This window comes from Gymnoscopelus braueri, assembly GCF_963280865.1.
Source record: "Gymnoscopelus braueri genome assembly, chromosome: 17".
Taxonomy (NCBI): domain Eukaryota; kingdom Metazoa; phylum Chordata; class Actinopteri; order Myctophiformes; family Myctophidae; genus Gymnoscopelus; species Gymnoscopelus braueri.
The window spans coordinates 31987532-32010599 of NC_137617.1; the positions used below are offsets into that span (position 1 = coordinate 31987532).

Below are 23068 nucleotides of genomic sequence, written 5' to 3' on the forward strand. Positions count from 1 at the left end.
GGATAGGTGGACACTAGGGACGTCTGGGCACCTCGATGTAAAATTGTCTATTTTGTCCAAAATGTAAAAAAAATATATATATTTGATAAATGGTCTTAAGTAATATAAAGTATACATGATGTGAACATAAACGGTACATCATTATCAGACTTAATTTTATCCTTCAACTTCTTGTTTATGCCCCAAAATGACTGGATATACAGGTTTTGTAGCAATTTGTAGCAATTGTAGAAATATTAGACCTTCGGAATGTTTAAGCATGTTCTAATAATGTATACTTTACTTTACTTAGACCATTTTACAAATATTTTATTTGACTGAGGATATGGTCTGTGTGGCTAAAGGTTAAGAACACATTATGATAATAAAAAAAAAAGTAAAATAGCCACCTTACTGAGGGCTATTAGTAATGTCTTTAAGAATGTCACACGTGTTCTTGGAGATGACCTCTCGGAGCTTCCGTACACGCCGGGGGCTGGAAGCACCCACGTAGCTCTCTGGCTGAAGGACTGCCATGCCCTCGTTCACGTCTCCCATGACGATGACTTGGCCCTCGGCTGCGGCACCGGTGATGTTCGGGCACGGGCAGTTCCAGTCCATGTTCAGGAAGGTGACCTCCAGGGGCTCCTGGCCGAAGAAGCGGAGCCCCATCTTCTCGTCCTTAAGGATCTCCTCCACGGTCACGAGGGCGTGGCCCGAGTCCCTCTCCTCCGTCAGCCCTGTCATCCGACCCAGGATCACAAAGTCGCTCTTACAGAAGCTGGTCACCATCTTGCCGCGTGGCTTGCAGGCCTTGCAGTGGTGGTTTTTTGGATAGGGGCACATCTCTTCGCAGGCCTCTTTGGATTCAAAATTGTTGTCGTTGCCGTTGCAGCCTCCGTAGATGAAGGACTGGCATTGCCGCAGTGCGCTACTGTAAGCCCAGCGTGGCTCGTAGGCCTTACAGGGGCCCTGCAGGCTAGGAAGACCACAGGGGCCCGACAGCTCTGGACCGCAGCATTGCATGCACTCCTCATACGTGTCGAATACCTTCCTTCGCTGCTGGTTATCTTTGTTGTTGTTGTTTTTGTTGTTGTTGCCATGGCAGTGGGTGAAGGAGAAGCAGTTGTTAGTCTTAGGCTCGTAGTACCAGCTTACTCTCTCCTGCTCACTCCCACAGTCCTCACCATTCTCAGGTGGTTTAAGGCACTCTTCCGCCAGACAACGGGTCACGTTCCTGGCCTCCATGAAGCTCTTGGGAGGCTGCGTGGGCAGCACGGTGAGTGGGTGGTGGGACACTACTGACCCAGCGGAATTCTGAGCTATACAGGTGTAGATGCCACTGTCATGTGGCTGGGCGTTATAGATGACCAGCTGACCTATGTTAGTGACAACCACGTTCACTCGCACGTGATTGGGCCTCATCACCACTCTCTGCACCCCATCCTCCTGCCTCTGTTTCTCCCAGGTGATTTCGGGTCGCGGGCGACCCGTCACATCGCACAGGAAGCTGGCCGTGTCACCCACCATAACCATTTGGCGCAAGGGGCTGCTGACCATGATGGGCGGCTGGGCTGCGGTAGGAGGCGGGATGGTCGCCTGGAGGGGCGCAGTGGTTGGAAGGAGGGTGGTCTCCTGGGGCAACGAGGGGCTGGTGTTGGGCCAGGTCAGATGGAAGCGGCAGGTGACCACAGAGAGAGTGATGCCCTTGGAGCATGCCTCCGCATCCATGTAGCACTTGTTGTAGTAGGTCATGCCGTCGGAGGCACAGGTGAAGTGGGGCTCTCTTTCACAGCGGTCACGGCATTTGCACACCGGTTGACCGTCCCATATGTCACATTCGGACCCCTGCTGGGGGCACATGAAGCTGACACAAGTGGCCTCTTTGGGCATGCCCACAGGTCTGTTGTTTCCGACCATGATACGCGCTGCCACACAACTCCGGTTCCCACAAACATTAGAGCAACACTTCTCAAAGGTCTCACATTCCTGTAAGAGGAGTACATAATAAAAAAAATTACAATCAAAAAAGCAGAAATAACAAGTATTACAAACATTAATACAGTTCAGCTGCACATGATAGTGTAGGCTGTGGATAACATAAATGTATGACTTCAAAACACTGAGTTGTGATAACCATTAAAGTTAATAAAAGTCATTAACACACCTGGTCAGCTTCACACTCCCGTGTACAGGTACTCATGGCATCCACCCACAGGTTGGGGTTCATGTCATTGGGGCAGATGCCCGCATGTGAGTATACGGCTACGCGCGGCGGCATGGCTCTGACAGGCTGGTCCATCATCCACACTGACAGGCACGCTAGGAACCAGATCCAGCGAGGAAACAGCATCAGCGAATTGTAAAAAAAAAAGTATTTGGGTTGGAAATGGAAAATTCTGTGATCCAGCGAGAGTTTCTCGGTCGATGTAGGCTGGAAGAATCTGGACGTGAAAAGCTGAAACGAGTCGAGAACACGCTGCCTGAGGGTCTCCAGTCTCTCCACAGATGCTGTAATTTGTAAACGGCTATCAGTGTAAATTGATGACTGTCCAGGTCCACTTCGGCATCTAAGTTCCGCAACGAGGATGCTCTATATATACTACATGCTCAACAAAAAATAAGCGCCACACTTGCGACCACTGCTATCAACAACCCGCCAAGTATGACAGTTATGAATTGCTTCTGAGATGTTGAAAGAAGAAGAAGAAAAAAAAACACATGGTAACCGGATGTCTCGCCCCAAAACACACTCGCCCCCATTTCTTTCGCGGCCCAGCGATTCTTGTATTCTTTAAATTGTTTTACCGAGAGGATAAGGTTAGAAATAAGTTTATGGTTAGCCATAGTTTTACTGAGGTTAAGTATAGACCAATTATTTGTTTACTAACATTGAGACTGGACGCACAGGTGATTGTTTCACGCAATCAATTCCCAACCTGTTTTTTCGGGGTGCGCTGCGCTGGTACCCCCTCTTGTGTGTTGGCTAGTGAGGCGCGTCCTAGCGAGACCTGATAGAATGGGTTTCATTGCGCGCATACTGGTTGCACGCATACTGGTTCTTATCAGTGTGACGTCGTCTGTTAAGGGGTCTATAGGAATAAGGTTAGGGTTTGGCACCGTTTTACAGAGGTTACGTTTAGGAATTAGGCATAGTTTACTGGTTACGTTTAGGAATACCAGGTGCCGCCGGCTTTGCCCCGGAGGCAACTGTGTTTTGGGGCGAGCGTTTTTGTATTCAAACACAGTGGTAAGCTTTGGGCTGGGACTGGTGGGGCACCTGCCTGTTAAAAGGATTGCATGGTAACCCCATTTAACCCTTTGTGAGCCCAGAACGCACGAGGAACACCAGTGGTGTAAAGTAACTAAGTAGCCTACATTTCCCACATTCTTTAGGTATTTTTTACTTAACAGGAGTATTTTCAATTTTCTGTACTTTTACTTCTACTCCACTACATCTCTTAGAGGCAAATATTGTACGTTTTACTCCACTACAATTATTTGAAAACTTTAGTTACTAGTTAGGCTACTTTGCAGATTTGGATTATTATTACAAAACATAGTCTACACATCAACCACTTCAGCCCTATGTATAGGCTACATTTCGGCCATTTGAAAATAGCCGATCTACACTGTGAGCTTGTAGATCTGCTATTTAAAAACATTTCAATACATTGTATACATTTGAAAACTTGTGAAATGGGACATTCTGCGTAATGAGTAGGCCTACTTTTGGTACTTGTATGTCCAATTTGATGGTAAAACCTTTGTACTTTTACTCAAGTACATTTTGAATGACTTGTAACAAAGTATTTTTCAACATTGAACTTTTACTTAAGTAAAACAATGTAGTACTTTTTCCACCTCTGCAAGGAACACCAGAGCGCATTGCGCGTAAAGACGCACAGAGCTCTGCTGATTTAAACAGTCGAATGGAGCTTGTTGCCGTAACAAGTGAACTGGCATTATACAGTATAGGCCAGTGGTTCTCAATCTTTTTTGTGCTGCGGACCCCCAAATTGATATGTATTTGGCCGCGGACCCCCGTCTGAAAATATTTTGTGCCGCAGAGAAGATTTGGGGTTAGAAATTCAAAAGTATTTGAAAATGTTCAAACATTTTCGATATTTCTCAAGTATTTCCAAAAATAGCAGATGTGCAAGCTCGCAGCGTGGCACGAAGTGACGCGCTGCGAGCTTGTATATCTGCTATGTTTAAATAGACAACGTATAAATGGATAAAGTGATTAAGATGATTGTTAATGCTATGTTAACTACTTAACTACCCCCCCCCCCCCTCTCAATGACCCCTGGGGTTCCTCGGACCCCACTTTGAGAACCACTGGTAGAGGCTATACATTGTTATGTCATGTGAAGATACATGAAAAACTCCTGATATGAATGAACCAAAATCGTACATTTTGGATTAGCCTATAATGACTTTGTTGCGGTTGAGGAGGTGAAATAACCATATGGTGTTTTTTAAATAATCTATGACTATCGCATATATACACATCACACTTAAATTGAAAATACTTTATCTATTGTAGAAAAATAAAATAATACAAGAATCTCTATCTCTATTGGTTGTTTAAATCTTTGGAACACTGACAAAACAGATGGGTGCATGGCCATGTCCCATGCCTGTGAATAATACATTATTTAATACTAAAGAAGATAGTTATTTTAATTATTAGTTAATTTAATGATTTTGGTAGCTCTCATCATTTCAAGGATGGCAAAAGTGAACATAAAATATAATATAAAAAAAATATTTTCACCCACAGCCTGCTGTATGCTATTTATTTATTATAATACATTCTAATTTGCAAAAATGAAATATAATTATTTTTTAATGATGGTCCATAATAAGAAGTATCAATTATGCATGAACATGGCTGACATTCAATAGAAAATATTATAACTTATTATTTATAAAAGGAAGAAAACATGGTTTCCACAGAATGTTGATACTTACAGATTATCTTCATAAAGAGAATATACTTTGTATATATTTGACCTCAGTCCATATTTTAAATTAAATAATTACTGTGATTTCTACATTATATGTATATACAAATAATATATAAATAGATATTGAAAGCTATTCATTTGAATAAGGCTCAAACTAATTGCTGTTCTTTCATAGTAAAAAAAAGGGTTACATGTAGCTTGCTTATTGTTATAAAAAAATACTAACAAACTATCACTGTGATTGGCTGTGGAGACCCTTACAATCCTCTATTGGTTGGTTATTTTACATATGTTGTCAATTTAGTATTTTAATGTTATTGCTCTAAAATTGTCATCCAAAAAAACTACAAAATTAACTTGGAGTAATCATTAGTAAATATTGATATTTAATCAAGTCAAATGACACTAATGAAATGAGAGGCATCTACATGCGGTTTCACCCCTTTCACATCTTATATCTTTTTAAAAAACTCATATTTGGTGTTCACATGTTATAAAACATTATTCCAGTATAAACAGTAAACAGCCATCTAATTGTGACAAGTGTGCAGTAACTGTCGCTGTATAGACATTTTAAATCTCAAGCTACAAGGCTCACCTTTTTTGCAGGGGATTAGCTACAACTGTATTTATGGAAATGTGCAATCCCATGGTTTCATGAAATAAAGATCCATGAACTCTAATGAAAGCAGGGAAAAATGCTGATAGCCATGCTGTCTGAAATATAACTTTTTGTTTTACCCCTCAAGACATTTGAGAATGAATGAAGCCTGTCAGTACATTTATTGCAAAATTATGTCAGTCCAGATACAGAGCATTTTCTTATGTGGTTGACATTACCTGGGTGGCTGGGCCTTCGGAACATAAACAGAGGAGTAGCTTAGATAACACACTTTTTCAATGCTATGGGTTTGCGAGCCAAGAAAGGTGAAATGAGGACAATATATCTAAAAACAATTACAGAGAAGATGAGGACCACATCAGGTGATGCATGAAGCTCCATAAAGAACATAACGTTTGCCCTTTACCAAAAAAAAAACAAGTGAATCCCCCCCCCCCCCCCCCAAAAAAACTGTTACTGTAAATAACTATTTATTCTTCCTCTGTGTAAATCATTTCAATTTGTTTCGTACAGAGTTCAAGCGAGGACAGCACAACTAGACTGCATTCCATTGCGATAACAGTGAACTTGCACGATTTGAAGTGTTTGTGTGTGACTGCTGTGGATGCACAGGTTCTGTGCATGCATGATCAGAAAGCAGTGTCAGTGGTCAAGGGCGTTCAAATGGGCCCGTAACCACATACTCTATTCTGGTGCGAACAGTTTGCCATTTCCGGAGAATATATTTAGTGTAGAGGGGAAAAAGGAGGGAGCTTACTTGTGTAGAACCCTGGGGGACTCCAGTCAACCAAGGGTTTTATAATATATAGGGTTTAATGTACTTCTGATGTGAAGGTCATTCCCTGTTGCCCTACCTCAAGTAAAACAGTTTGACTAAAAATGCATTATGTGAGCTGAGTGTGATGCAGGGGAGCTGACCTTACACCCAATATCGTTGAGTTGTCTCACCTGGTCACATCCAGGTGAGTGGTCTAAAATCTACTTCTATAAGAACGGCTGGCAGATATAGCCTCGTCATCAGACCCAACACTCAGAGGAGCTCCTGCCAGTTTAAGAACAGAACATATCAAACAAGCGATAAGTGATTTTGGCAGTGTGCATCTATCTGTTTGTGTGTGTGTGGTTGAGTGTGGTTGATGAGTATCACACATCCCTCAGCCAAGTCATATTCAAGTGTCACTGATGAAGTGAGAGGAAACAGCAACATCGAATGTTCAAGCACTTACCTGAAAGCATCATGGAAGAGAATTCGGCTTACCTTACATGCCCCCTACGCAGTCAGAACATTACCTGTCATTGATGAATAAGACGTTTCATGCAGAGCCCAAATTAATAAACTCCTGTCAACGCCACAGTGGATGGATACATCTTGGGGCTAAACATCGGGAGATAATAGTAGGCGGATTTCTTACATGGAATTAAGGCAACTCAAAATAGCAAAATTATTAACTGATACACCCTCTAGCAAGAGGTTATTTGAGGACTCGCATTTCCATAAAAAGTAACAACTGCTTATAAATATGGCTGCGTGTCAGTGTCACTGGATTCATCTGTTTTTCAGATTGACTCTCACAGCAGTCTTTTTCACCATTGATCCAAACCAGGATGCAACATCATTGTGCAACTGCCAGTGGCTGGAATCGAACCCGTGGCCGTTAAGTTTCTAAGTGCAATCTCCAAACATGATTCCAGGGGCTCAACTGGCTGACATAGGGCTTTAACCACTTGAACCCTAGCATCCCTATTTTGGGGCTAACACTCAGCAAAAATAGCAGATCTACAAGCTCACAACATTGTGAACTTGTGAAATATTTTATATTGTGAAGCACATGATAAAATACATAATGTATGATCCATGAGGTGCTTCCCTATTTAAAAAAAAAAAACAGAAACATATACACAAAACAACATGGTCACCGAAGACTTTTAGTGTAGAGTGAAAACAGGAGGCGGCCTAGTAGAGAGACCTTGGGAATCCGGTCAACTAAGTACAGGGTTTTAAAGTAAACCATATTGAGCTTACTATACCATGGAGAGTACTATGCAGCATAATAATGTGGTACAAGGAGATCCATCTGTGATTCACCGGTGGAAACGAGCTGTCGCTCCCTGGAATTGTCCGTATTGGCTGGCTAATCACACACATGATCAATTGATCATGATTGTGGCAACAAGGAATTGCTCACCAATTTCAGCTTTAAAATATTCCAAAAGGAGACATCTGTAGGTATGAGTATAAAAGCTGTGCAGATCTGAGAACGATAGAAGCATACTAATGCTTACAAAATGTCATTTTCAAATGTATCATTTCAAAAATTATTTAATTCAACATGTGACAGACATGCCTGTTACAGTAAATATACACAAACATATTCAAGTAAGTTTAGCGTGAGTAAATCAGTATAATCAAATGAAGCAAGAAGACATCTATCTACTACTGTATCTACCTGTCAAGTTGGCATTTTAACCTGGCAGACATAACATTGAGCAACACCTTGACACAGCATGGGGAACGAGCCCAGAGGTAAACAAGGATGGATTTGCTGGCTGCCAGAGGAAATTCTTGGCTTATTTTAGTTAGTTATTTTTAATCATTGTTTTACCTCCGATTCCTGTGCCTGCAGCATAAACTGATAGGGGGGGAAGTTGGTGAGACTGGCAGAGCCCAGCCGAACCCGACCTGTTTCATGTGGCTTTGCCCATAGGCAGGGACATCACATTACTAAGCGCTTTTGGCAGCCTGAGCCATCATCCATCCTTGGCCATCATCAGCATCTGTCAATGTTGGCAACTGGGAGAGAGAAGAAGTGGAGAAGGAATCTGGTGACATTATAAATTATAAATAGATTCACAGTTATTAGAGGAAAACATTTGCTAAGAAGTGCTAACCGCAGTTGTCCCTGTGGTGTGGGGCGAGAGACATCTCGCTGCGAGGTAGTCGTGTCCTTAGTGCTGTGTTTGTGCGCGCACGTATGCACTGAACTTGGATCACAATCATTGCATGAGCCTGCCTTCTCTTAATCCTAAATGGTCTTAATCCTTAATCAGTATCGAGATGGGCCCACATCCAGTTTCTCCGTCTCACCATGCAGTGATCAACCACATCCACACAATCCACAGAGGCTGGCTCACGAGGCTACACGATCCATCACATAGGAGAAGTCATGACTAATAGCTTTTGCAAGGATGCTTGTGGGGACAATATGTACTGTACAAAGCAATTAAATTGATAAGAGTGTTTGACATTTGAAATTAATGTTTATACTTTTTGTTGTCAGTTAACAGAAGGTGCAGTGTCAATTGTTTACAATTGTGTAATCCTGTATGTGAATTTTGTTAGTTTTGGACCACTTCGTTGTCATGGCCCATAACATAATGAGTCATCATCTAAAATAAGGCAACCACCACACTTTCATTAGTTTCCAAAACACTACAAGATTCTTGATATAGCACTGGTGACAATGGATGCATTACACACAACAATCAAACTTTTGGAACCCTATTCCAGAGGACACTACTGCCTGTCTGGTGTAGGATCGCTGATTGACTGTGAGAGTAGAGCCCACTCTAGTGGAGTACTTGAACAAGTACATTGCCATTGTACAATGTGTACAGTATTAGTTGACAAGAGTTTCATTATTCTAGTAAAATTGACCAGTGACTTTTCTTTTGATGTTGATGTTTTCCTTTTAATTTGATTGAATACATCTCCTTCCCAACTAGCAGTTTGAGGCGATCGACTCTTCGGCATCAATAATAACAGCACGTCCTTGCCTACACAGCAAAAGTTACTCTCTTTGACAGTATTTGACAGTATTTTGTTGTGTAGACCTGACCAAAAACCTACTTTGGTTGTCCAGCTATCAAAGATCTGTCACCATGTATATAACAGATAATTTAAAAACAAGAAAATGAAAAACAAAAACAAAACACACAGCATTTTCTTTCTTTTTTTAATAAAGACATATACCATATCTCATATTTTGGTAGTACAGAATTCAAGTTTTTACAGATTTGGTTCACAAAGGAATCACACGTTTAACTGAGCAAACTTCCCTATTTGAGGCAACTCTTTAAAAAGTAGCTTAAATAATGAAACAGTAAAAAAATAGCTGGGTTCATTGCAAAACTTATTTTTTCTTGTATGGAAAGTACAGTGGCATAGTATACAGTATATATTTTTTCTGAATAGAAAAAGTAACAATAAAAACGACTTCCTCCTCTTTTCTGCAGCTGAGTAGAAAATTATACATTCACTGGCTATTTCTGCCAGAAGGCACTAAAGAGCAGACTTGGTCCAAATAGTATTTGCGAATACTTTTTTCCAGTGACTTTTACCCTGACTGAATGCCAGATGTGTGGGGTTTGCCACACAGGAGAACACAATGAGTGCAAGAAGGGTTATGCAATCACAGGAAAAAGGTACTCGGAAGCTTATTCGGTATATTTTCAGACTGCCAAATTAACTTACACTGTTTGAAATGTCCTGATGCATTAACCCCACTCATGGTGCACTCCACACGTGCACCACAGTAAAATCAAACCAACCAAAAATGATTTGCAACTTCCACAAGTCTGTTTAAGAGTTTAGGCTTGGCCTCAGCTCCACTCCACAATCACCTACTAATTGCCGCTGAAATTGTTATTACGAATTACCAATCATAAATACAAACCTGAAATGTACTCTTCAATCCATTTTATTATGAAATTTGACTGAATTTGAAACGAGCTGATGCTAAAGCCTGGTTAATGACATTTGGATAGGGAAATTGATGCTATTGTGCCAGTCCTGCATCTTTAGCCATGCCGTAGAATATTCCTCTCTGTGACAAAAGGTTTGTCGGAGTGTCGAACTCAGCAATCTGTCCCTTGTCCAACACCAGGACTCTGCAATGAGGTAAAAGAAGGGATAAGTCATTCACAAAAGAATTCTAACATCTGTCAAAAAAACTATAAAAAAAAAACGTAGTTTTTGTAATGAAAGTCTGGTGGCAAAGGTCAGCAATGCAACATACATGCATGTTATTTTGGCAGCCATATTGGATTTTTGTGACCGTATTGCATCCAACATTAAATGAAATGAGATGTTCTGACAGGACGTGAATAAATAAGCTACACTACAATAACACAAATTAATACAGCATCAACCTTTCCATGTGCAGATGCATGCAATGATATATGAATGGCAGCCATACTGAATTTTGAGAGATTTTGATTGAATCCAATACTTAACACATTCCCTGCCAGAGGGTTTTTTTTATTGTACTTCCCCCAGTGCCAGTGTTGAAATTGTTTTTACACAGGAGCCGAGATACAGGATTTTAAAGTAATAAGTTAACCAAGGAGTGAATGGAGCTAGAAATCTTTGGATCGTGATATCTCTGGTTCTGTGTGGATAAATTGAAAAAAAAAAGACAAAAAAAAAGAAAAAAAACTTTTTTTTTTGAAAAACGGTTATACTCGTGGATGGATTTTCTTTGGCAGTAAACGGGTGTATTTTTCATCAACGGTTATACTCGTGATTGGCAGGTAAAGTGTTAAGAGATAAGGTTCTTCATGAACATGAGTATAGTAGCTACATGGGAAACCATGTAGCTACCATACCTAAATTACATACATTAATTGAATACATAGGACCACAATGGAAAGACGCCCCAAGGGCTTTTTGTGTTATCCTTTTAGCACTATTGTATAACAGTACCACTACTATTTGCAAACTGTTAATAATGTTAATAATTCAATCAATCAATCAATCAATCAAAAACCAAATCAGCTATCATCAGGTTTTTCATGTATGGGTTCATAAATCTCAATTGAGTGATATCTTGGCAGCCATATTGGATTTTGACAGCCATACTGAATTACAAGGGGAGGGTCAAAATAATGCAGAATCCATTGAAGAAACCCTGACCAATAACGCGGCAGTTATTGCACCATACAGTATGTATTGGACCCCAGCACATTCAGCAAAAATAACGTGACGCATTGGGAGCTTGTTATCTGCATTTTTCGGCAAAAAGATTAAGTGTAGAGGTAAATACTAGCAGACCCAGTATAGAGCGCTGGGGGAAAATAAGTAATTTTTTGGGTTAACTACTCTTTTAAGTGGTTAACCACTGGAGTCCTAGCATCCCTATTCTGGGGGGAACATTCGCCGCAAATAGCCGATCTACAAGCTCTGGGCTATTTTCAATCAGGAAATTTGGTGTAGAGAGGAAAAAAAGAGCACACCAAGTACAGTTATAACTCAGGTCCGTTTTACTAAGAACAGAGGGTTTAAGTGGCAAACCTTGTGTAATCCATGATGGTGTTGAGTCTGTGTGCAATGGTGAAGACGGTGGAGTCTTCAAACTGTGTTCTGATGGTGGACTGGATGAGGTCGTCTGTCTCCAGGTCGATAGCAGCCGTGGCCTCATCCAGAACCAGGATCCGGGTCTTCCTCAGCAGAGCTCTGGATAGACACACCAGCTGCCTCTGGCCCACACTACACGTGCACGCACGCACACGCACACACACACGCACACGCACACACACACACACACACACACACACACACACACACACACAATGGAGGATTTAAACGGAGCTTCCTTAAAACTCAGCCTTAGAATTTACAAAACAAAGAAAAATCTAACGTGATGAAAAAAAAGGAAAATTAAATAAAAAGAAATTCGGTAGGCACATTTACTTGTTTGTTTGGTTTTATAAGTACGATCTTTGGTAGTACTTCCAGTACTGCATGCCATAGAACGTTCCATTAAAAGGTTACCTGAGGTTTTCTCCTCCCTCTGAGCATTCCAGCTCCAGTTTGGCTGTCTGGTTGCTGACAAATTTGTGGAGGTGAGAATGTTCCAGGGCCCTCCACACCTCTTCGTCGCTGTACTTTTCAAAGGGGTCAATGTTCATCCTCAGGGACCCAGAGAATAGAACGGGTTCCTGAGGCAGAGAGAGAGATGCAGTGAGATGGAGTTTTAAACACACAAACCCTAGAGCGTCCCTATTCTGAGCATGTCATAATAGGGAAGCATTCACAGCGTGTTACGTTGCGCAGCGTCGTGACCTTGTAGATTGGCTATTTTCGGCAAGAGATTTGGAGGTAAGTAAAAATGAGGGAACCAAAGATAGACCCCTTGGTCTATCTACAAATATATGTAGTGTTTAGAAATGTGTGTGTTTGTTTAATCACAACTCTGATATAGGATATATAGTGTTATTGGTAATGTACTGTAAGATAAAATAGTGCATTGTCCCACACTGAAAGGGAGTGTGACATACCTCCAAGACTCTCTGTGTGTGTGTGTGTGTGTGTGTGTGTGTGTGTGTGTGTGTGTGTGTGTGTGTGTGTGCGTGTGCGCGTGTGTGTGTGTGTGTGTGTGTGTGTGTGTGTGTGTGTGCGCGTGTGCGTGTTACCTGTGGTATGATGGTGAGCTTGGACCTCAGGTCGTGGAGGCCTATCTCAGATATCTTAACCCCATCGATGGTTATCTCTCCCTCCGCAGCTTCCAGCAGTCGGAAAAGACACAGTGTCATGGAGGATTTTCCTGCGCCCGTACGTCCCACAATGCCGATCTGTACAGGATAACACATAATTGTAATTTTTTCCAGTATGCGGTAAGCACACATACTGTATTGCTATATACGTATTTGTATTTTAACAACCAAAATGGAAAATGAAATATCTAGGTTTGAGATCATTTCTGCAGTGTCTCTCCCAATGGCTTTTCTTAATTATTTGCTTCGGTAAATAGCAGACATATACCATAAAACATACCATACATTTAAATTTCATATTCAATGTTGATCCGTATATATATATATACCAGCTCAAACCACAACAACCTGCTCACCTTCTCTCCTCCTTTGACAGAGAGGGTGAGATTCTTCAGGACGAGGTCCAGGCCCTCTCGGTACCGAACGCTGTAGTCCCGGAACTCCACATTCCCTTCCATTGGCCAGTCAGAGGGAGGCTTCTTGTCCTCCACCTCCCAGGGGGCCTGTGGGCGGCAAACGTACCGTTTCAGACTACGAAAACAATCTCCTTAGTCCTTATTGACCCTCCTTGGCTTTAAAGAGGTCTTGATTGCCCATCAAGCTCAAGGACTTTGGAAGCTTTAACTAACACAGCTCAGAGCTGCCAAACAATTGTTTTGTACTAGGGACATATCGTACCATTAAATATACTGCAAAAAAAACGTTCACGTCAAAACTACGCCGCGTATAGAATGGGGACATTCTGCATTTTCTATGATGGCTAATGAAAAAGGCATGGTGTGTACAGTGCATATACCCTATTTATCTTATGTAATAGAGGGGCCCTTGAGGAGCAGAAGGTAATATAACATTTATGGGTCTAGTTATGGTTTATAGGTCTTGTTCTGTTTGAGAACATGACCTGGCAGCATGTCAGTTTAAGGGAATGTGTGCAAAAATTCCTGCCTTTTAACAGCATGCTCTCTGGGCCAGCACAAACCCCGACAATATGTTTTTTCTTTTTAAAGCAAACAAAAACGCGTTAAGTGCCAACTTTATGTGCCATGGGCAATTTATAATGGTGCGCACACACACACACATCGCCACAATGCACGCCCACACACACAGCAGTACCTCTGTCTTAGTCTCCGAGTACTCCTTGACCCGCTCTACCGCTACGATGTTGCTCTCCAGATCTGAAGACATCCTTACCATCCAGTTGAGAGACATGGTCACCTACAGCAAACAACACAACACAGCTTTAATGGCAATGATGCCATGGGAGAGAGGCCCAAACTATAGAAACAATCAAGTGCATAGGTCTTCAACAGGGGATTCGGGACCCCTAGAGGGGTGGTTAAATGTCGGAAAAAAATACACATAAAAAAAAAAAAGTTAAAACATAAATTTACATAACACTGACGATAGGGCTGTCAAACTAAGTCTATAAAGCCATCTATGAAATCAATAGAAAAAGTTTAATTATGAATTAAATATATATTTAGTTTCGTTTAGTTTATTTCGGTCAATTTTGTAGTAACGTAAAGTTAAAATTTCATAGGTAATACAAAAAGACAAATTGCGAAAATTAATATATGTAGTGGTGGGGGTCCCTGCTTCCATCTATCTTTCCGCTAAGGGGTCCTTGGTCTGAAAAACGTTGAAGACCCCTGATCTAGTGGATATGAATGGGCATGAATATGAACGTCGTCTCTGTCGGGTGGAAACCTCATATATCCAGAATAGCAAAAGTAGCAGATCTACATCTCAAGAGGCGTCGCTTCGTGCTACTTTTGATGCTTTTGTGTGACGCTGTAGTATAATCAAGTAGAAGAGTATCAAAATATGGAGATAAAAAGGTTTGTGTACCTGTATAGCGTAGGACACAGACAGGCCCACCATCCCAGCAGTGAGTTTGTCCTTCCCAATCACAGCAAACAGGGCGGCAAACAGTATGACGCAGTTTCCAATGAACTCAATGCGTACGCCCAGCCATCTGGGAAATACAACGTTAACAGCGCCACAGACACGCCATTAAGGGTCACGTTATACTTTGTTGCGTGCCGGTGTCGCGCACCGACAATAGCAGATCTTGCTATGGTTACTGTACATTAAGGGCAAGGAAACAGCTGACGGAAAACTGTGAAATATCCATTTTTAGAAAAAGAAAATAGATTTCTGTCTGAAATTAGTGAAATATGATGGCTACGACTATGCAGTAAATAAGTAACTGTAAAACTATGTGAACAGATGTTATTATAGATTGCAGAGTGCCATGTGCAACATGTGTTAGTGGCGATGTTCCAATTTGACTTGATTGACAAATAGTCAAAGTACTTTTCTTGTTCTCTACATCAGTGGTTCCCAGACAGAGACCAGACCAGGTGTGCCTTGGGATAACCACACATTATTATTGCAAACAACAATTCTTTCCCCCCTTTTTACTATATCAGTACTTTGTTCAGTCATTTCCCAACACAGACGCACATTCTATATCCTAAAAACATTTTAACCACCTTCAACCTGGTGTCTCTATTTTGGGGTGTGTCACTATAGGTGAAAATGTAGGTGAAAACATTTTATTTATTTCATTTTACATTTTCCCCCCACAAATGTTCAAGAATAGCAAAAATAGCAGATCTACAAGCTCAAGTCAATGCATCACATCACCTCTTTCACCTACAGTATAATGACATGCCCAACATAGGAACGCCAGGTTGAAAGCAAGTTACATTTAACGCTCAGGATTAACAATCAGAATTGTACGATGCTATAGTCCCCCAACACACACCAATGGCTGTGTAAGAATTTGTTCATTGTCCCATGAATTATTGGAACAAAGCCACTGTTCTCTGCATTGGTGATGGCACGAAGACACCTACCTGTTGGACACTAGACCAGGGTAGTAACTCTTCTGGTTCTCATCCACCTTCATATCACTCAGCAGAACAAAGGCAGGGTTCCTGCCAAAGGCTCGGATTACACTACTGCCAGTGATGGTCTCGGAGAAATGGGAGTATATGGGAGAGCGGCTGATAGACTCCAGGCGCTTTAGCTGCCTTGATGTGGCTACGTAAAACCTCTACAAAGTATTCAGAGGAGAGAAACAAAAACAATATTATAAGTGTGTGTAACACTACACACGCCAAGACATTCAAAGTTAGGTTATGCATACAGTAAGCACACAGACCCAAATGTACATATGCACACACACACACACACGCACCCACACCCACACCCACACCCACAGCAATAAAGCCAGACACACCTGCAGAGCTAATTTGATGTCAGTGTTTGATTTGACGTTTGATATGTTTACACCACAAAATAGAATGTTAGATCTGGTGTTTTCATTTGTTTCAGGCTGTGGAAACAATGTAGTGCCGGCTAAAATGATTTAATTGTATTCAGAGACAGTGTCTCGGTCTACAGTCCATACCAATTCTTTAAAAAATGACTGATATTAAACTCTGCAGGTGTTTTCACACCTAACCTAATTCCTAAATCAAAATATGCAAATACATCTATCAAAAATAGCATTACTGGTATCTTAAAAGATAAGATACAGTCGTTTAAATATAAACTAGAAACCTGAGGTAACATTTTCAAAAGATATTACTGCCTATATGCTATCATATTGTTGTAGTGACTGTTTTGGCTTCTATACTGTAGAGTACTTTTGACTATTTCCCTCCATAGCGTATAAGCATCATTCATTAAGGTGAGATAGGACATGTGTAAATCAGGCGGCTTCAATTGGAGCCCATTTGTTAGTAAAATGGTAATAAATAGTGCAGAAAGCAACAAGGCCATGCAACAAGGAAGCAATGATAAAGATGTTACTCGAGGAAAGAAAGATATTTTAGGTAGTAGACAACTTGATACACGCATACAGTTCTTCTAGACGAGCATTAACATACATGAATACAAATATTAAGCCTTTTGTTAAAGTTAGTTGTTTCTGTATGAATTGGTGTTAAGGCACATGGTGAGCAGAGATCGCAATGCTCCATGCTGACCGACTACGCCACCTTGAGGCCAGGTACAGGATTCTTTTTAAAATCGTCGACAAAACCTTCATCGCCGTTTCAGTTTGATCGTTAGTAGAAGAGACAAGGTTTTTTTTTTTACGAAGAGAGATTCAATGACATTGCAAACTACAGGATTGAGGATGAAATGCCCAAAGTGGCCCTCATGTTTAAAATCAAACTTGGGGCTGTTACATCTTCTCCCACCTAAATCACTGCAAGGCTCAGACGTATGAGGAGAAAACCGATTGTTTTTAAGAGAATGGGAAAAGAAATGGTACTTAGTGTTCTGAAAAATGCTAGTTAAAAAGCCACTACTTTGCATGAATCAGTGCTGCGTAATGAAACATTATTAGAATGATTGATAATGAAATAAAAAAAAATCAAATAATGATTAAAACAAACCATGCCTAATTCTACACACACACCACTACGAGCACAAACTACTGAACGGCTGTTCATCAGCTACCACAGTATCTGAAGCAGAGCCTGACCGATGCCAGATGTTTGGGTCTGATTGAGTCCTAGCCCAGCAATTATCAATGTTGTGAACTTGTGACTGATATTTGGTGTAAAATCTTGTAATCAAATTGAGAAACTTGGAATTGATTATAGTTTAGCAAATGGTAAAAAAAAATATTATGTGAAATATATAATATAATAGTGTGAGCTTCATTTTATTTATTGTTTTGACACAACTTTTGAAAATGTTTTACCTAAATTATAATGAAATGCCCAAAATAGGGATGCCAGGTTGAACGTGGTTAAACATTGGGACACATCGGCTTAATAATAGTTTTGACCATCGTTGTAAAAAAAAGAAAAAGGATGATTTGAATCCGACTGATTCATTGGTCAGGCTCTGATCTTAAGAGACCACCTTAGTGTCTTATGGAGACAGGGGTCTGAATTGTAATGTTTCCTGGAATGTTCATCTTAAAAGCAGCTCTTTAAAAAACATTCCGGGTGGTTCTATCTCCAATTCCCATTCTTATTTCCAGTGGTGCTGTTTGTCTAGAACAGCCGTCATGACAAACTACGGGGCGCCAGATAGCCTCGCCAGAGGCTGTCCGCTGGCCCACTACAACAACTACCGGAGGCCGAGCCTCACTGCCACTACAACACTAGGACAGCAGTGACCGTCATGTCACATCCAATGACGACAAACGCCTTCCAACAAAGCACACAACAACACTCTCAGACAGCATGCTATTAATGAGTTGGCAAACTGAGCGTCCTATTTACCTGAACCCACCAATAGAACACCATTAACGGGCCTACGACTACGAGGAACATGGGGGTGAGGACAGAGCATACGAGCAGCACATTCAGTGTGTACCAGAAAGTGCGCATCCATATGTCAATATTTTCTGGAATGTAGATGTCTATAGTGTCCACGTCTTTGCCGAAGCGGTTTAGGAGGCGCCCGATGGGGACGCTATCGAAGAAGGCCTGCGGCGCCCGCAAGACCCCCCGGAGCATGTTGTCGTGAGTGAGCTTGGCCGCGCGCAGCATGCTGTAAGCCTTGAACAGCAGGCAGGTGGCCAGCACCAGCACACCTGAGAGAGGGGGGAGGGAGGGAGGGAGGGAGGGAGGGAGGGTACAGGTGACATCAGACACCCATGTTAACCCATTAAGACCTGAGGCCGATTCTACAAATGCCATCTAAATCAGTAGTTTCTCACACTTTCAAGATTTTTCAAAAATGTTCAAAAATAGCAGATGTACAAGCTCGCAGAGGCGCTCTGTGAACTTGTAAAGCTTCTATTTTTTAATTGCCAAAGTGCTAAAATCTAAAATGACACAGATGCTTTCGTGGTTCTAAAGGGTTAATTGGAGTGCTTCACTTGTCAGTGTTTCTCAACCAGTGGTCCATGGCATTATTACAGGTGGTCTGTGGGGAAATGTTTTAAAATTAAAAAAATATATATAATGTACCTTTGTTCAATGTATCACAAATTTGTTGAAACAATCAGTCCATCAAATTTAATAAAGTAAATGTTAACTAGGCATGGGACACATCGCAGCTCGATGCATTGTGAGCATGTAGATGTGCAATACCGCACAACTACAGTAAGATCAGTTATGTACATATTATTATTATTTAAAAAAGTAAAATGTATATGAAAAAAGTGGAGAGGTGGGGCGATGTTGAGGATTGTTTGAATCATTCATCAGCCTCCATATGCAACCTGGGAACTGAAGAGGTTGATGCAGCACTATACTATAAATAATAAATCCAAACAATACCCTTTCTCTCACACACACACACACACACACACACACACACACACACACACACACACACGTTTGTATTAAAGAAATGCACTGTGAGCAATCTTAACACCTAAATCTAACCCCTAAAACTCTAACCCTAAACCCAAACTAAATCTATTCCTAATTGTAAGCCTATTTCTAAAAAATACTTTGTAACCATAGAACTACCATTTCTCTTGTGAGGTCCATGGGAGCATTGTCCTCACAGTGTCGATTTCCCAAATTCGACTATTTTTGTGGTAAGCATGTTCCCCCTTTGGCATCATTTCATTGGTAAAGGTGCCCCCTCTCCTACAAGGGCCAGACAATATGTTTTTGTGTAACCCCCTAAAACACATCCAAACACCAATTTAGTCAGAAAGGGGCAAGTAAATTAGTTTAGCTGCTTTCTCCCTAAACAACCACCAGAGGGAACCAAACATCACTAAAGACAACTACCAGATGAACTACTGTATATCCTCTCTACCTGTATTCCATCACACAGGCCTCTCTCATTCACTGTGACTGTGTTGGCTATTCAAAAATATCAGATCTACAAGCTCACAGCGCGTCACTTCGTGCCGCGCTGCGAGCTTGTAGCTTGTATATTTTTTGAAAATCTCTGAAAAATATCGAAAATGTTTGGAATTTCTTTGAATAATCTTGATTTTTTTTTTGTTTTCTCTTCTGGGTCCCTGGCACAAAACATTTTCAGATGGGGGTCCGCGGTCAAATACATTTGGGGGGTCATTGACTTGAAAAGGGTTTGAGAACCACCGTTATAGATCTTGAGGCCAGGCTGATGCAGTGCATGATGTAACAGGGCGTGGCACTCGTGAGTATGCCGTAATAATATTACAACATACTTCTTTATGTGAATATATTATATACTCATAATGATAGAATAAAGGTGCTTCTCAGGTGATGGAACTGATTTGTACCCACCCACAGACATGTATTAAAAAGGTCTTGGTGTTATGACTGGAGTTAGCTTCATTTTTGTATCGACTGCGTGGAAAAAATACAGTAGGATGGTCCTCAGTTTCGTTTTTGGTGCTAATGTGTAAGAAGTGCTACCTCTTGTGGTGATTAATGTAATGACAATCATAAAATAAATAAAAGAGACTTCTCTCAGCATGTTAAAAGCAACATCAAACTGCTACCTGCATGTACAGGTATGTATTATAATAATATACATACATGCACATGTAGGTGGCGGTGTGTGTGTGTGTGTGTGTGTGTGTGTGTGTGTGTGTGTGTGTGTCTGTGCGCAGTCTGCAGGCAGGACAGGAAGTGTGTGGGCTGCTGTGAGGGGGGTAAAAGGGAAGTAAAGGCACAACGATTAGGACAGAGCAGACCAGCGGACGGTCAACACACCCGGAACATCAACGGCTGAGGAGGAGGAACCAAGGCGAAAGTTCAGAGGTCAACAAAAAAGCTGCTGCACCAGAAAGCCATGCAGAGCGCCACTTGGGGAACAGGAAGTGCTCACAGACTTGCATTGAGCAGGAGAAGAAGAGGGGGGCCAAGGGCAAAAGAGGGGTTGTTATTGGACGTCCGCAGCGGTGCCGGAGCCTCGTTAAAACGGTCCCAGTACCTGGACAAACACGTATACGAAAGTCAGGGGCGCCACGACCACGGCGAAGATTGGCGTGTTGGCAATGATAACGATCATGGTGGAAATAGAGGCGAAGAAGGAGCCCAGGAACATGAGCACGGTGGACGGGAGAGACTCGTCGATCACGTAGATGTCCTTGGAGAAGCGGTTGATCAAGCGCCCTATGGGAGTGGTGTCAAAGAACGCCTGTGGCGTGTGCAACTTGTTGACGAGCAGGTTAAAGTGCAGCTTCTTGCCCGCGCCGATGTTCCCCATGGCCAGGGTGAACGCCGAGCACATGACCAGAATACCTACATTGAGATGGAGGTGGGGGTGTGGGAAGGGGGGTCACCAGTGGAGGAGAGGGCAGGATAAAACGTTAGGGTTAAGGTTTTTGTGTGGATTTAGAAGGACTGTAGAATTAAAGTGAGACACGGACGCAGCACCTCTCCTGAATCCAAAGGTGCGAGACGTGTGCCCGTTAAGTGCGCGCTCCCTCACTGAAAGAGGAACAGTAATGTCACAATACTACATTATCTATATAAATAAACAGTGCGATACGTGTTCCAACTGAATACTGATGGCTGAAATGATGCATAATGAATAAATCATAAGGAATTATGGCACACGCACGCAACACAATAGTACAGTACATACTCAACAGTAGAATTAAGTGTTCTTGCCTAATCCTATAATAATTCATTGTATACAGAGAACTACTATCATGTAGCCAGAGTCCACAGTGCAATTATTGTGAGAACCTCAAAGCTATTAGTGTTGCGATGTCCTGTTAATTTGTCCCATAGGCATACTGGAAGATATCATTTTTAGTTTTCTTTACAGTCCATGGTTTGTTCACATGCTAAGCAACTACCAGAAAATCAGCAAGGTCAGGCTGTGTGGATATACAACCTACAAATTGTCTACTGTCCACAATTGTCAATTGACTTACAGCCATTATAATCACAACCGTTCATTTTGAAGTAATTATGTGGTTTCTTTTTTATAATTAAACATAAAGTGTGTTGATTTGTGAAGCTTATCTTGCTGAACAAAACATGTTAATATCATGAGCCTTTGTTTGCTACAGATCTTAATTTCTTCATTTATTCCAAACCCAATGCAAAAATTCCATTTGAAATCTGCTGTGGGAACCCGCGGCGGCGGTAACATACAGACTGACTTCAAACTACAGTACATCAGACCTGAGAGCTGAATGAGCTCAGATTCTTTTCACATTATGATAATGTTGCTGAACAACAACTAAAAACTGCCTTATGTCTAGCAAGTTATTGGATTGTCCACCCCTTCTTTATTCCGTGGCCTTGACCTGAACGATAACGATATGGTAAAAGTTAACTAATATAAACAAAGGGGAAAATGCCGAAACATGGCTGTACGTGACACCTGCCGTTTTGAATGCCCACTTAACAGTAGACCTGTTCTCACCTTGTGTGAGGCCCAGTGCCGCATACACTCCCACCCTGCCGTGAACATTCACGTCCGTTCGGTTCTGTGCGGCGTCATTGGTCCAGTGGCTGAGCCAGACGTTTGCTCCGATGGCTGAGGCATTCTGGAGGGCGTACAGGATACAAATGACCACGGAGAGCACGACGCCCACCGCCCTGGCATACTCCATATAAACCTTCAGTTTCACCTGGTGGAGGAAGAGAGGGTAATCATTTAAGCCCTATATACTCTGTTGACCAGATACTACCATATCGTTGCTGTACGGCAGAAACCAGCTTAACATTTTTTTCCATAAATCAGGGCCATTGAACACCCTTTACGTCTGTGTGTTGATTAAAAAAATATTGAACCAATGAAAAGCATTAAAAAGCGCTTCTGACAAAAGCAGCTAACTCCATTGGATCCTCAAACTTTCTGCTAAACCAGCGAAGTCCACCGGAGTTAGCTGGTTTTGCTGACTCCAGGCTCCACCCCCTTTTGACCTCCAACCTCATTGTGAGCTTGGAGGTCCATTCAGCTGTTCTTATCAATGATGAACAAAACCTCCTAACTACACATTTTTTCATTTCATGAAAAATGCCAGACAGCAGAGATATACTGCCCAGAATAGGGACGGTAGTGTTCAAGTGGTTAAGATGGTAAGAGTTAAAGAAAAATATATAATACATCAAAC

The 23068-nt window shown here is 41.6% G+C and overlaps 2 protein-coding genes across 3 annotated transcripts in view; both read right to left on the bottom strand.

Moving 5' to 3' along the window:
* Positions 1-390: 390 nt before the first annotated feature.
* wfikkn2b (WAP, follistatin/kazal, immunoglobulin, kunitz and netrin domain containing 2b) lies at positions 391-2332 on the bottom strand (the record flags this gene model as incomplete). The annotated part of the gene is made up of 2 exons (XM_080455239.1): positions 391-1968; positions 2147-2332. 2 exons carry the CDS (start codon positions 2330-2332, stop codon positions 391-393), a joined length of 1764 nt encoding a protein of 587 aa, XP_080311365.1.
* Positions 2333-9513: 7181 nt separating this feature from the next.
* The window catches only part of abcc3 (ATP-binding cassette, sub-family C (CFTR/MRP), member 3), a 47072-nt gene continuing 33517 nt past the window's right edge, over positions 9514-23068 (bottom strand). For both annotated transcript variants that reach the window (XM_080456149.1, XM_080456148.1), the window contains exons 22-31: positions 22375-22582; positions 20926-21236; positions 15927-16126; positions 14914-15040; positions 14179-14280; positions 13422-13568; positions 12985-13143; positions 12344-12510; positions 11864-12058; positions 9514-10461 (exon numbers count right to left, since the gene is read on the bottom strand). In XM_080456149.1, coding sequence (XP_080312275.1) covers positions 10350-10461; positions 11864-12058; positions 12344-12510; positions 12985-13143; positions 13422-13568; positions 14179-14280; positions 14914-15040; positions 15927-16126; positions 20926-21236; positions 22375-22582 — 1728 coding nt within the window. In that variant the 3' untranslated portion in view covers positions 9514-10349. The remainder of the gene's footprint in view (positions 10462-11863; positions 12059-12343; positions 12511-12984; positions 13144-13421; positions 13569-14178; positions 14281-14913; positions 15041-15926; positions 16127-20925; positions 21237-22374; positions 22583-23068) is intronic.